Source organism: Mauremys reevesii, linkage group 26 (genome assembly GCF_016161935.1).
Source record: "Mauremys reevesii isolate NIE-2019 linkage group 26, ASM1616193v1, whole genome shotgun sequence".
In the NCBI taxonomy this organism is placed as follows: Eukaryota; Metazoa; Chordata; order Testudines; family Geoemydidae; genus Mauremys; species Mauremys reevesii.
This window is the reverse complement of record NC_052648.1, coordinates 3,364,247-3,378,594: the sequence shown is the minus strand read 5'-3', so window position 1 is coordinate 3,378,594 and position 14,348 is coordinate 3,364,247. Positions and strand designations below refer to the sequence as shown.

The window sequence follows — 14,348 nt, the reverse complement described above, 5'->3', positions numbered from 1 at the left end:
GTCTGTTGCAGAGCTCTGGGTAGCTGAATTAGGCATGCATACCTGTGCAGAACAGCCTACTTTTACCTTAGGAGTGAGTCTTAAATTGTCAGGTAGAAAACAGGGACTCTGGGGCAAGTGGCATACATAAGAGTGCTTTAACTAATTGACCAGATTTCAAGCATATGTTCTTTTCAGTAGGGACGTAGTGTGATGCTGGCTGTCTCTCTCTAGTGCTAAACAGTCTGGGTATAGATCTGAGGCATGATTCTGCCATTTATTGTGTAGGGGTGAATTCCTGTACAGAGCCCTGTTGCCTTAAGTGGGGCTCCTTCGATTGTCGAGGTTTACATGCATGTATTGAGTTGCAGAACCAGTGTCTAGGTGAGCTTTGGTATGTATTAACTTCTGCCTTATCTGTTGGTCCCTCGTAGCTGAAGATGTCTTCGTACAGCTTCTTAATCAAATCTGCGGTGTAGCTGCCTAGCTTTCCCAGTCTGTGTACTCCTGCAGAGGAGGTCAAGGATAATGAGTAGCTAGAACTAGTTGTGTTACGCAATGATCAAGCACTTTAAGGAAGTTGGAGAACGAACAACCCCTAAAACTCAGCCCTGGTGCTGTATTTTAGAAGCTCACCATTCTTGGTGGAGAGCTGCACTTCAAACTATTGAATGTATTTGTTAACATCACCCTGGATTGTTCCCCAAAATAAGGTGATAAAAACCCATTAGTCTGTAGTGATATCACTTTCTTCTGCTAAGTATTGGGGTAGCCGTGTTAGTCTGTATCCACAAAAACGATGAGTCTGGTGGCACCTTAAAGACAGATTTATTTGGGCATAAGCTTTCGTGGGTAAAGCACCCACTTCTTCAGATACACCGAAAAAGGTGGGGTTTTTTCCCACGAAAGCTTATGCCCAAATAAATCTGTTAGTCTTTAAAGTGCCACCGGACTCCTTGTTGTTTCTTGTTGATTAATACTGACATTAGTCCCCTTGAATGAAAACTGAAACCCTCTATAGTTTTCAATATAATGTAGATCACTGAATAGTACCCTATTGAGAAATGGTAGTTTAGTATTACTAATCTACAGTGAACATGCTGGGAATAAGAAGAATTTTAGACTGGAGAACTTCTTGCGTCTGTGCTGCATAATGGGGTGTTCAAAGTGCATGGCATTCATATTAGGACCATGGATCATTTTAGGATCTAGCTAGGGATATTGTCTCTAAAATCAAGAGCTGAGATTCTTTCTGATGCTAGCTGTCTAAGGTGTTTGGGAGTGAAAGATTCTGCCTGGGAATCATGGTGGGCAGGAGCCATGTTTTCTGTTAAGTTGAAAAACTGATTACTGAAGGTTGTAGAATATCCAAGGAGATTGCTTGGTGCGCTCACTTGCATGTCAGCCCCAAGAACGCTGCTTCAATTAATTTTCAATCATTTTATTGCCACATTATGATGTCAAAGCTCATGCAGAATGTTTTGGTTCTGAATATAGGGCTGGTGACATGGTGGTAGCAGGGTTTAATGCTATTGCTCTCCTTTTCTGATTTGGTGAGAGGTTGCGTGTCTTGAGGCTATTTGTGCCTCTTATGCCTCATAAAGTTATGCAGTCTTTCATGTGCTTTAATGGGAAGTATTTGTTGTTCCTAATAGTTTGAGGAAGTATTTTGTATGGTGAAGAGAAAATTGCCTGTTTCAGTTTCTCCTTCGTCAAAATGATTGAGCTAGGCCTTTTTTGGCTTTCCAGCATGGCTTAGGTCTTTCAGTCTGATGGCTGGCTGCTGAATTTGGTAAGAGTTCGCCTGCATTTTGGGCATTTGATCTGTAGTGTTAGTGTGTAGGGATTCATAGAAATGTAGCTTGTATATTTTGTTCTATGCTTTCCAGCAGGACACCCGTTGTGCTTCACGCCAATGTTGGTGTCTGAGCTCTGGGCACAGACTGAAAGGTTTGAGCAGGTCTTGTGGCTGGGTGAAGTTGTGTGTGCTTTCTTTGATGTTTTTTTCCTCTCACTATTAGTTATCTTTATGCCCGAAGGCCCCAGTTGGGATTGGATCCCCATCGTGCGGGGTGGAGACAACTCCCGTTCTGGAGAATTCAGTCTTATTCTTGATTTAGTAATGTCTCTTTCCAATCTGATGCTAGTACCCACCTGATTGAACAGAGACTGGGGCCTGGTCTCCACTTAAAATTTAGGTTGGCATATTAGTGTAAAATCCACACCCCTGCACGACATAGCTATGGTGATTTAACTTTCAGTATAGACACAGCTAAGTCAGTGGAAGATGCTTCTGTTTACCTATCTCCTGTCACTCGAGGAGGTGGTGTTTCTACACTTAACTGAAAAAACCCTGACATAGTGTAGATACAGCCTACACTGACGGGCTTATGCTAGCATAGTTATGGCTTTGTGATTATGCTGGTATGGTCCATGCAGGGTAGGCATCTCTTGATTTTTTCTAAGCTTTCCTACCTGAGTTCAAGTTGCCTTTCCTGTTTGGTCAGTTAACCTAGTAACAAATCAAAGGAATGCTTGTTTGAAGTGAACTTTTGCCGGCATAGATCTCAGGTTACTAAAGACAATATATTGGCTTTCCAAAATAGAGAGAATTCAATGGAAAGAAAACTGCAAATGATCTGGAAATACTCTCTAAAGCTGAAGCTGTACCATTTGTCATCTCACTTAGCAGGCCTTGTATAAATGAAACCAATAGGTTCATCCGCCTTTAAAGATCATTAAGGCCCTGTCTATGCTGAGATCTGCAATGATGCTCTAACTACTCAAGAGGCCCACTTGTTTTAAACATGACTCTCTAGAAAAGTTTGGAGTGGGTGGTAAAATCTCTGTGTAAACAAAACTAAAGTGACCCCTACCTTTCCCCTTAATTTTGGTTTCCTTCAACAGTGGACGTGTAGGATTGGAGAGATTGTCTTTCATTATCCATGCAGTGAATTCCCCCAGTACCTAGCAGCCTAGGTGAATGAAGTTCAGGAAGAATTTGGTTAAGCTAGAGAAGATGAGGCCTGCCTTTTCATATAGGTCTTATATGGGACTAAAAAACCTCTGCCTGAAAACCCCAATACGCAGTCCTCATGACGCCATTGCTGTTGGTAAAGGCTGAAATGATATCCTGTGACAAGTTTGCTAACACTATCACTGATGTTATAGGGCATAAGGAATATGCAGCCAGCATTTTGGGCCAAATCCTGGTCCCATTGAAGTCCATAGGAGCAGGATTTGTGCCTTGATGCATATGGGTAGAGTCTGCTAACACATGGGAAATTGTAACAAGTTTCTGGTTAATTTTAAAAAGAACATTTTACAATTATAAGTTTTATATAAACCAGTGCACAGACACAGATATACTTGTTTTATCTGGCCAACAGTCAAAAAAAATTGCTTATGAAACATACTTTCCTACCTAATGCCAATCGTAAGGGTTTTATTTAAAAACAAAGAGACGAGCAAGAAACAGTATTCAGATTCAGAAACCTCAAGGCAATTGTACAAAGATCTGAAATGTGACATTTCATAATTCAGTTAAATATACATATTTTGTACATACACACACATATACTGTGAAAACTTCATCATACAATCATTGCACTTAAATGGCAAAAAAAAAAAAAAGGAAACATTCTCTCCTAGATATAATGTTCCATGATCCAATAACTAGCTGCTCATGGGTGAAATTTCTTCCTAACTCCAAGAGAGGCAGGGTGGGTGAGGTTAATATTTCTATTGTATCAACTTACTTTGGCGAAAGAGACATGATTTTGAGTTCCACAGAGCTCTTCCTTAGGTCATATCCTGGGACAGCACAGCTACAACTCTGCAAACAACAATGAAAGATTCATAATTCTGGGCTGTTGGTGGTTGGCTTATATCCTATAAAATAAGGGTTGAGGTACCTTATATGTTTTTACTCTAACTAGTGCCATATGTGAGAGAGCCTCTAACCAGTGTAACTGCAGATCTGTTTCTTATCCACATAAATATCTATTCTTTTGGGGGTCTCACTGTGCTTTTTTCCTTAATATCTTGAATTTTCTCAGAAAGTTGCTTAAATCCTCTATTCCTCCCCACCCATTTAGCCCTCTAATGATGATCTAGGGTCATAGGAGGGAATCTTCTGGTCCCCCTTGTTAATGGCTTGTAAGAGTGTATCAGTACCTAGCCCCAAGACCACTCCTTGTTTCCCCCCAATGCAGTTAGAATAATGGGAGAACTTTCCTGGAAGGTGGGGGTGGGGGTGTATATTTAGTGCCTCTTCTGGACACCTCCTCTCCCTGTCTTTGCATCAGCTGTAGAAGCATAATCAAAGTGAATCTGTCAGTCTCTCCTCAGTTGGCCTGTGTTTTGGAGCTGTAGGGACCTTAAAAATGGAACAAACAACAAAAATATGACCATCAGATGATGATTACAAAGAAATAGCAAAGGTTTCTAGCGGCAGGCTTCTTCCTCAGCCCTTGTTGGTTTGAAATGCCTGACTTCCCCACCTGGTCACTAATCCTTCCCGCAGATCTTAGCGCTCCTTCTCAAATCCTGCTTCCTTCACCTCTGGTGATGTCAAGTGGCGGGGGACAGCCGTAGGAACTGCAGCAGCTGGGGCTGTGGGGAGCCAGATTAAAATGAAACACCCTTTAAGCTGGCAGTTTTCCTGTAGTGAATACAACACACCCACCTTTCGTGTCCAAGGAATGTCCCCAATTGGAGCATGTTTTTCAGTGTAGTAGCTCTTTTATGTTACCTGCTTTAATTTGGTACCAGCTCCCTGTTGACGGTCTCAGTGGCACCAAAATACAATCTAAAGGGGTTGGATGCCTTTTTTTTTTATTTTTTACTTTCACAGAGGAAGTGCCCAGGGAATAGACTCAGCATTGTTTGCCTCATGCCCTCCCTGGAGAAGGTGATCCTATGATGCAGAATTGCTGTTTAATATTGGGAAGGAACAAGGAACAGCCTTGTGGCTGAGTGTAGATGCACTTACAGATATTTTAAAGCCGGCTCAGAAATTAGATCTCATGGTTGCAGAGAAAAGCTTGGAAATGTATACTGATTTGCACCTTACAGGCTCAAAGCCCAGAAGGCAAATAAGAACCCAACATATATTTTTAACATCATGATTTTGGGGCAGGTCTGACTCATTATTTTTGAGTACTTTTTGTCTTGGCAATAATGGGTACTATCTGATCTAGACATCAAATAATCCAGATACTTCTACTGTTGAGGCTTTTTTAGCTCCCTTACAATAAAAGCACACAGCTGAACAGCAAACTAAGGAATAACACCACATTTAAGCAGCAGCCAAGCACCAAAGATCGTCTATCCCAGGAAGCCTTAATGCAAACCTTAAGCGCGTTCTGCATATGTAAGATACAGTAGGGGAGTTCTACCAAGCCAGAAATCAGACAGGCTTGTTGTATCTGGGAAGGTTTGTGTAGTCTGATAGCTGTACTTGGTTCGCAGTCATGTTCTTACAGGATTTGATTGATCCTGAGATACCATTCCCATTCCTTTCATTACATTGTGTGGGGTAATGAAAATGTGCAGTGTTTAGCACTCATCAAAGATGGTTTCTTAGTGAAACATATACCAGATATGTTCACCCTGGTAAATTCTGGGACTTTGCTGTTAATGGATCATTATTAGGTTAAAAATTGTGATTTAAAAAAATGTCCTTATCTGCTCTTGTCAAAGCCCTAGTTTATTAAGGTCAAAAGTGTCTTTAAAAAATTAGCTTATTTTTCACTGTTTGGTATTTTGTTTTGAGCTCCATTCAGCATGGGGCATGAAAACAGGCTGGTCAATTTCACTAGCTATCTTTCACTAGCACAATTCTGCAGTTTTTCTACAAGTAGAAAGGAAATGGGTTTTAAATTCAAACTCTGTCCTTGGAAACTTTAAAAAAAAAAAATCACAAGAACTAACAGAAAAGTTTAATGAAAGTCTTTGAAGTAAGACCTAAAACTATCTGACTCTGTCCCTTTAAAACATTTCCAGTGACTGTCTCATGACTTGTGATATCTCCTGAGCAAAGGTTGTATGTTGGCACCAACCTAAGCAAGGACCTTGTCAATATTAAACTGAATTCTAGAGGCTTGGGAATAAATACATGAGAATTAATTACTAGAGTTACACTTCCTGGAACATTCTGGCCCAGTGGATTCATACAGTCTATTCCTCCCCTGGAAACCAGTTTCTGGGTCAGATTGGAAAGTCTAGTAAGGGATGGCTTGTTTGCCAACAAACAAGCATTTGAAAATAGCACGAGAGTGGGGTGAGGAGAGCCAAAGGTAAATGGGTGGTGTGCATTTTTTGGAAGACAGGTTACTTTTGAGGAAAACCAGGAAGTTAAACTTTGTGCTTCCCAGAGGTATCCAGGACAGTTTCTTTCTCTGAAACAAACCTCTGCTGCCATATTAGATGGCTATTACAACCCACTATCTGGTAACCATTATTGCCAACTCAGTTGCTAGTAGAACTGATATTGTGCCTCCTATTCAGAAAAGACTGGGTGCCTGATTATCTACTGCCTTGCCCCTTTGTGCAAGCATTTACACCAGTGCAAAATGAATGTAAAATGCTACTATTTTGGGTCAGAATCTGGCCCTGGTTTTAACATTTTAGATCCCTGCAGCATGTGAACAAACCCAAACAATATACATACAAGGCTGCTGAAATACAGCTGCTTTCGGGGGTGGCAGCCACTCGGCATACATCACATTGTGCAACAAGTGTGTGAATGGGGAGACTTTGGTCAGTGACACCAGGGCCAATTTCTACTCCTGTGAAAGGTATAATGAAGCCTCTTGAATATCCACCCACAGCAGACAGGCCTCAGCTTTACAAGGTGTGATGAGAGGCTGATGCAGGTTCATGGCAAAATACTCCCTGGATCGGCCTTGCTCAGCTGAAGAGGTGAACTGGTTCCAGGAACTTTAGCTGTTAATATTTTGATGCTTAGACTGTCAAGACTGAAATGCTTCAAAGATCTAGGCTATTTCTGTGTCTGTTGGCCCAGACACATCCATGTATCTTACTGGTTAGCAAGAAACCTCTATAAAGCATGTGAGTTTGTAAAAGTAGCAGATTTAGAAGGAGCCAGCCTGTACTCATGATCTCTTCCTTGTTTCCTGCTGTTTCAGGCTCTCTTTGTGCTGTTCATCCTGGCTTACATTCACATCGCCTTCTCCCGTTCGCCCATTAACTGCCTGGAGCACGTGCGGGACAAGTGGCCGCGCGATGGAATCCTGCGGGTGGAAATACAACGCAACTCCAGCCGAGCCCCCATCTTCCTGCAGTTCTGCGAGGTGGAGAAATTCCCGGGAATGGTGATTGAGTCTATGCATGAGGAGGAGGAGGAGGAAGAGGAGGAAATGACCGTGGAGATGTTTGAAAACAGCTCTGTCAAGGTAAAGGTTTAGCCATGTGCTCCCTGTGCTCCCTTGTTTCCATGCTCCCTGCAAGAACTTTACCGATTGGCTTGGCGCCAGTGAAATATTCCTATACCCCACCCTTGTCATATCCCCCTCATCACTTAAATTTAAAAAGAACCTCTGACCTCTCCAAATGCCACCTCAAGCAGAAACTTGTGACACTAGAGTGGTCTTGGGACATACAGTGGAGGCCAGTAAACTCCATCTCCATTGACCCAGTGGGAGATGTGATTTCTAGAGCTGAAGGCCCATTGTGGAAAATGCCCTGCGCCAGCCAGCCCTTTCCTATTTGTTGCATTGCTTCTTTTGCAGGCACTGAAAAGTGCATTTGAAAATGGTGGGCAGGAGGGGGTTTGTTTAGAAGCAGACCGTGCATGAAGTGCCGTTAGGCATTCCTGGGGCTGCGCTATTGCATAGCTTGACTCAGATGCACAGGTGTCTGAAATTTTCCTGAGCAGCAGCAATAACCTATTCTGCTTCTCCTTGGATCCCCCCTCACCATGGAGTGATGTGCGCATCTGTTTGCGATAAGTGCTGTCCTCTTCCAGCATATCGTGTGTGTGTGTGAGGGTAATGTGATCTTCCCAAACTCAGACCAATAAAGCCTTTATCCCATGTCATCATCTATTCCCCCTGTGTCATATATTACAGCAAAACTATTTTTAGGTATTTTTTAGAGGTTTTTAAATCACTGTATTGGGATTATTTCTTGTATCTCCCTGTCTGTAAAGCCTGGTGATGTTAAATGCCATGAGTATAGGGCCCAGAGGGGAAAAGAAATGAAAACAAACAAATGGAAAATATCACCTCCAAAATAGCCTTTCTGTACCTAAAAATGCCTCTGCTTCAAAGTCTGAAACCATGGTCCCTGTCAGAGCTAGAGAGGAGTGCTGAGTCCCATGGGAAATCTTGTAACTGAGCGGTGGGTCTTTGGGCCCTTTAAGCCAGAGAGCTGTATGCAGGTCATACTCCCGTTTCTAGTCATGTGTCCAAGGGGAACTTGCATTCTCAGGCAGGGGACCAGAGAGGAGATACTCAGGGTCAGGGGAAGGGCTCTCTGCAGCTGTGTGGCAGAAGTCCTGAGAGGAGGACACCTTCAGGAGCTGGTTGTGGGGAAACCTCAACAGGGAGGCTTGTGAAAGGCCTGGAAGAAAAGAGCTGTAGGGCAGTGAGACAGGTTTGGGTGGTGGCAACTTGCTCTGAATCTTTGTTAATAAAGAGAGTCCTGTGAAGAGAACTGGAGCTGTGCCTTTGTTTGCAACGTGACTTCCCCTTCCCCAGCTGATGGGTCAGCTCGCCAGCTTGCGCGTCCTCTTTCTAGTGGTAGAAAGCTCTGTTTTTTTTAATCTGCTGGGCTACAACACACCAGACTGAAAAGCTGTGATATTTTTAGGCACAGAAAAGCTGCTATTAGCCCTGGACTGAATCTTAGCCTTTCCAGGCTAGGGCTAGCTTTAGGGGAGGAAATCAACACATAAAGGGATGGGAGAGAAATATTCCCTTTGGTGGGTTCAGATAAAAATATGGAAGCTGTTTGAAGCTCCAAAGGGATTTGGAGTGTTAGACTAAAACTTGGGGTGGTAGATTATGGTGACGCAGCCATAGATGTATAGATAAATTCAATGTACCTGTACAGTTCATGGCATTTCTCCAGTTTAGCAGTTGGCTATCACCTCCACATAGCTGGCTCACATACATGAATTCTAGTAACTAAATAGAGGCTTTGTAACTTCACTCCCCGTACCTCCTGGCTTTTAAAATCTTTAATCTGTGGGGCCCTTCACTTTGGGATCTCCTAGTCCGCTGTTCTGGTTTACTGGTGCAGCCACCTCAGGTTCAAAAATGTGATAAGCAATGATTTTGTGCTGCCCTATCAACAGTTTGTTTGTCTGTGATCGAGCAGGCTGTCAACATTCTGCAGCTCGTTCTGTCCTTGAAGTCTACTGGGACTCTGTCACGTGTAAGAGGGTAATTACCCTGAACACACCAGGCTGGCGTAGTCCCACAAGAACCCTACGTCCAGCTCCAAACAGGACGCATTTCTCCCCAGGCTTCCACCATTTCTTGTCAGTCCAAAGCTCTGTTTGTTTTAAGGCATGACTATGAACGCTTGCAAAGGTTGGGTTTTGTGTCTCTTTCCTCCTCCTGTTTCAGTGTTTGACTTGTTAACTGGATGGGGAGGGGCTTGGAAGCCCAGAATCGAAATGAGCACTAATGCTACTTTCGTTCCAATGGTTTTTCAACAGTTTGAGCTGGACATCGAGCCCAAGGTGTTTCTCAAGCCACCCCGGGCGAGCAGCACTGAGGCACTGACCCAGGTGACCCAGAACGAAAGCCAGGAGTTCTCGTTTAGCGAGGCGACCACTAAAGGTATGCAGCCTCTGAGTGAGACTGTGTCCGAGTTTGAGATGCTAGCCAGAGCAGGTAAAGACAACTTACACTGGTATCCATGTTCCCTCCTCCCCTTTCACCTGTATATCCTCCCTTTCACTCCTCTTGGCTTCTCGAGGCACTTGCATAACAACCTTCAGTGTTTTCCAGATGTCCCCCTTGCCTTCCAATGATGTGAAATTGACAAATACTGACTTTGGTTCTGCAGAACTTTGCTCTTTGGCTGGAGGGCTGGGGAGGGAGCAGGCTTGTGCTGTGAAGTCTGCTGAAATCTCTTGTTGCCAGTAATATCTGGTATGTTATGCTGATCCTCCAGCTGTGGCAGGCCACACTGATAAAGCATCACAAGAGTGGTTATACTAGAACAAACTGTTTGGTCTGGTATCATGTCTTTGACAGTGGCCAATGCCAGATGGGCCAAAAGAAGATGAACCAAACTCCCCTTCACCTTTTCCCCCATAATTCACCTGAGCAACTGTGTTGTCTTTTTATCCTCTAGAGGAGTGCAAGAAAGTCCCGAGGGAGGAGGGGTGGTGGTGGAATCAGTAAATCTAATTTATAATTCATATTCTTAATAGTACTAGTAGGGATTTTCTGATCCTTTGTCCAGGAATAGCTAACTCCTCCTGAAAGCATTTGTACTGATCCACTGATCTTAACCCTGGCAGATTGCGAGAGATGAAGACGCTAGAATCACATCATTCAGAATACCATCTTGCTTTTATCTTCCCTACTTCAATTGCAACGTGATTTTAGCAGCTAATATTGTACACCTTTTAGAAAGAGACCATGAGTGGTTATCCCTTAAACTGCAATTCAAGGCATACGTATGGTATAATGCTTTGGTTTCTGTCTGTACTAGATAGCTGTTAAAATCACATATGGGTTGAAGTAGGATCATGATAACTGGAATGACTTAATAGTTAGCGTATCTTGTTTGCTGAAACGGATGTTTTATTTCACTGGAAAACTGGGATTCTTTGCTTTCCAGCAGTCTAAACCATTCTTTCTAGCTATGAAGGATTATGAGCGCTAACATTAAAATGTTCACTAGTCCCTTGATCTTGCAGTATTTTATTTGGTGCTTGTCCAGGATTGATTTAGTCCTGAACTTGAGTTGGTGATTAGGGGGTCATGACACTGCTTAGACTTGGGAATGAAATATATATCGTATCTATCACAGAGGGTTTTTTTGTTTGGTTTGGTTTTTTTGGGTTCAATACCATCATTGAGGCCTGTGCAAAAGTCCCCCATATTATCTGTAGTGTACACTGAATAGGCTCTTCTGCTTTTGCTGAGTTCTCAATGGAAATCATCCGACGAGAGGAGAGAGAAATTAATAGGTGGTGCTGTCGCACTTGGTTATTATACTGTAAAGAAGTGATCTTGTCAAAGGTTTGTGGGAATGGAAATAGGACACTCTTCCCTCATCTTCTTACCTTCCCCAATTAAAGGGGCATGGTTTAGTTCCCAACTTTTAATCTTTATGTAAGATGCATTAAAATAAATGGATATAGATGCTTTCATGGTCTAAATGAAAGCAATTCTTGTGATGAGATTTAAACCCTTTGTCTGTGTTTTGCAAACTGGTAGCAATTGTGCTGCCAGTGAAAACCGAAAAGTAAAACTGACCGGTCTGCTTTCATCACCTACTGGGTAGGTAACAAGTGGGAAGCTGCAAATCTCTTCCATAATGTGTTGCTGGTAACTCAGGAAAGGAAGTTGCATTTCTTTTTTAATCTGTGTTCCTTAAAAATATTTTCATCATGGGAAGCCTGACTCTCTTTTGGCCTGCCTTCTTTAGGAAGGAAGGAAGGAATACTCTGACACTGTTTGGAAAAATCCTCTTTAAATGGATTGGCTGCTCCTTAACAGGGGATTTTTCTGGTCTTGGGGCTCTCACAGCAGACAGTGTCTACTTCAAACTCCCATTTAAGCAGGCAGTCATAACAATCATCATAAAGTGATGTGAAAAGGCTTTTTTCTTTTTTCTTTCTTTTTTTTTTTTAAATCTGCTTATTGCTCCTGCCTCTGGTTTTGGCCCTTCTGGAAGCAGCAGCAGTTCCTGTCTCCTCAGACGTTGTAACTCTAGAGAAGTTAGTTGATTGTGGTTAGAACCAGCAGGCCCAACTGCAGCTGTGAGACCTAGGGAAGCTTCAGAGCAGGAAAAATGTACTTTGAAGAAGACAGTTTTGAACAACACATTTAAGCTTCTTTTTGCCTCCAAAATATACATTTATAATGAATGTAACGGAGGCACATGGTGTTGATCTTAAAGCACCAAGTTGGCATACGCTGTTGAGTTGATTCAGGTTTGCATGAGTTAACCTTTGGGACAAGCAAATGTGGCAGCTACATGTATACCTTGTCCTGCCAAGAAAGCAGAGTAGTTTTGTCCCATGTGGGGTGTCTACTTACCATTTATTGTAGTCAGAGTGACGGGGGTAGGAGAACATTCTTACAGCATTGCCAAAATGTGTAGAAAATGGAAGTTGCATAAATCTCTGCCGTAGATTCCTTTGGAGAACAAACACATGCGCACAGGTGTGTCTGTCCGTCATTCTTTACACACATGTTACACTGTGAAGCGTCAAATCCTGATTACAACCATGCGGAGTGTAGCCTGATTTAGGGTGTACTGATCATATTAATTTGGATAATATGGGAATTTAATTTATTTAATTTCTTATTTAATTTAATTTTATTAATAATCACTAATATTAATAGTATGGGTTTTAGGCTCACCAGTTTGTTTGATCAGAAGATAAAAGTTCTTGTCCCGAATCAGGCTCCACAGAATTTACAAAGAACCCTCGGGGATATGACAGGATGCTCACACTGAGACAGATATAGCCTTAAAGACTTTTTATTAAAATTAATAATAGTAAGTAATTAGTAAAATACCCAGAATTACAAAGTTACAATTGCATTACTGCTATCAAACGATACATATGATATAGTATTATATGCAACAAAGCATATACTCTCACCCTTCCTTGATAACCTGGTGGTAAGAGACACGGGAACAGCCTTGCAGTTCAGGTTTCTTAATTCTTGAGTGAGGGCTGCAGTGCTTAGAAGAAACTACTGCTACGAGCTACTAAAGTGAACTTAGGGTTTACTTAACTAACGTAAACTTAAAATCAAAACCTAATAAACAAAGAATAAAACTTAGGGAAACCGAGCTTATCCTAGTTCCTTTGAAGCTGAAAGTTTAAGAACAAGTCTAGCCTACTGATAGTAGCAGTTATTGTAGATAGATAGCGTGGAGGAAGTACGTGAGAATAGGTAAGAAATGGAGTAAAGTGAGAAATGTAGATGGAGTGAGAATGGAGCACTCTGTTGAGGCGGGTCACTTCTTTTATAAGGCAAGTGCCGGAAATTCTTCCTTTTATGCCCAAATTTCATTTCTCATCCACAGAAATGTTAGGGTACACTTACCCCATAGGTTAATATGTATGTGCATATTGATGACAGTTATGTATGCACATCAGTCTCTTGTGGTGTACTTGTTAAGTCTGTGGGTACCACACTGAAAACCCACCTGTGCCATTCTCCAATGTCTATTGGTCTATTTAAAAGGTCATAGACATAGGTGTGGGTACTTATTTATTTAGGTATAGGATAAACAAGATAAAGGTCAACTTTACTTTCTGGGTAAAAGGGCCCAGTATAGATACGCTAATTTTGCTTTAGCTTAACATACAGGTTTTTTGCCTGTAGGTCTCTTGCATTACAGCCAAATGTACTTTAATATAAGGTTATAAACCTATTCCAATACATCAATACCTACACTATAAGAAAAGATACATAAATAAAAGCAAGCAGGTTAGAACTAGGCTACCCGATTTCCTGTTCCGCTGTGTTCAGATACCTCAAGGACTGAGTGGGAAAAGAGAGGCAATTTTAACTTGTTTTTTATCACTGTGAGATCAGTTCTCCTGTTCTGCAACCCACACAAGCATGACTTCTGGTTTCAGTGCTTATATGGTATGCAAAGGTTAATGACTTTCTGCCTGGGACTAATTGTTGGCTAATGTCCAAGTAATGGGGGTGAGGAGTGGAAGATTCCCACCAAAAAGACCCTCGCGTTGTGGTTGTTTCACCAAACTGATCCAGAGCTGTGTACGTTTCTTTGTATTCATTGATTTAACTGGCCTTAAAAGGAAAGATACTTTCTTCATAAAGATATTTAATTTTTGCCAAAAAACATCTTTTATGGATTGATGTATTTTTGTTATCTGCTCTTTGGGGTGAGTCATTTAGCTGTAGAACACAGGATACAGCCACATCCACTTATATTAGCCGCCTCTGAATGCTTGAAACATCCAAGTGATCGTTTTTTGACAAAAATATTCTGCTAAAATAATAAGGCTGTAGCACCTAGCACAAAAAACTTCAACCTGGGCAGCACTTCGCAGGGCCAAACAAATCCATATTTCCTGGCGTGAAGCCCTGTTAGGCCCGTTGTAATCACGGGTTTATGTTCGCAGTCTGCTAGGAAATCTTCAACAGCTGAAGGGGGCCTGCATCAAG

At 42.1% G+C, this 14,348-nt stretch overlaps 1 protein-coding gene across 2 annotated transcripts in view; it reads left to right on the top strand.

The window, feature by feature from the left end:
- Positions 1-14,348, top strand: part of TMEM259 (transmembrane protein 259) — a 31,508-nt gene that overhangs the window by 2,517 nt on the left and 14,643 nt on the right. The window contains exons 2-3 of one of the 2 annotated variants that reach the window (XM_039515635.1): positions 7,131-7,397; positions 9,668-9,791. In XM_039515635.1, the coding sequence (XP_039371569.1) occupies positions 7,131-7,397; positions 9,668-9,791 (391 nt within the window). Of the gene's footprint in view, positions 1-7,130; positions 7,398-9,667; positions 9,846-14,348 lie in introns of both variants that reach the window. The other variant, XM_039515634.1, reaches the window with a different exon arrangement.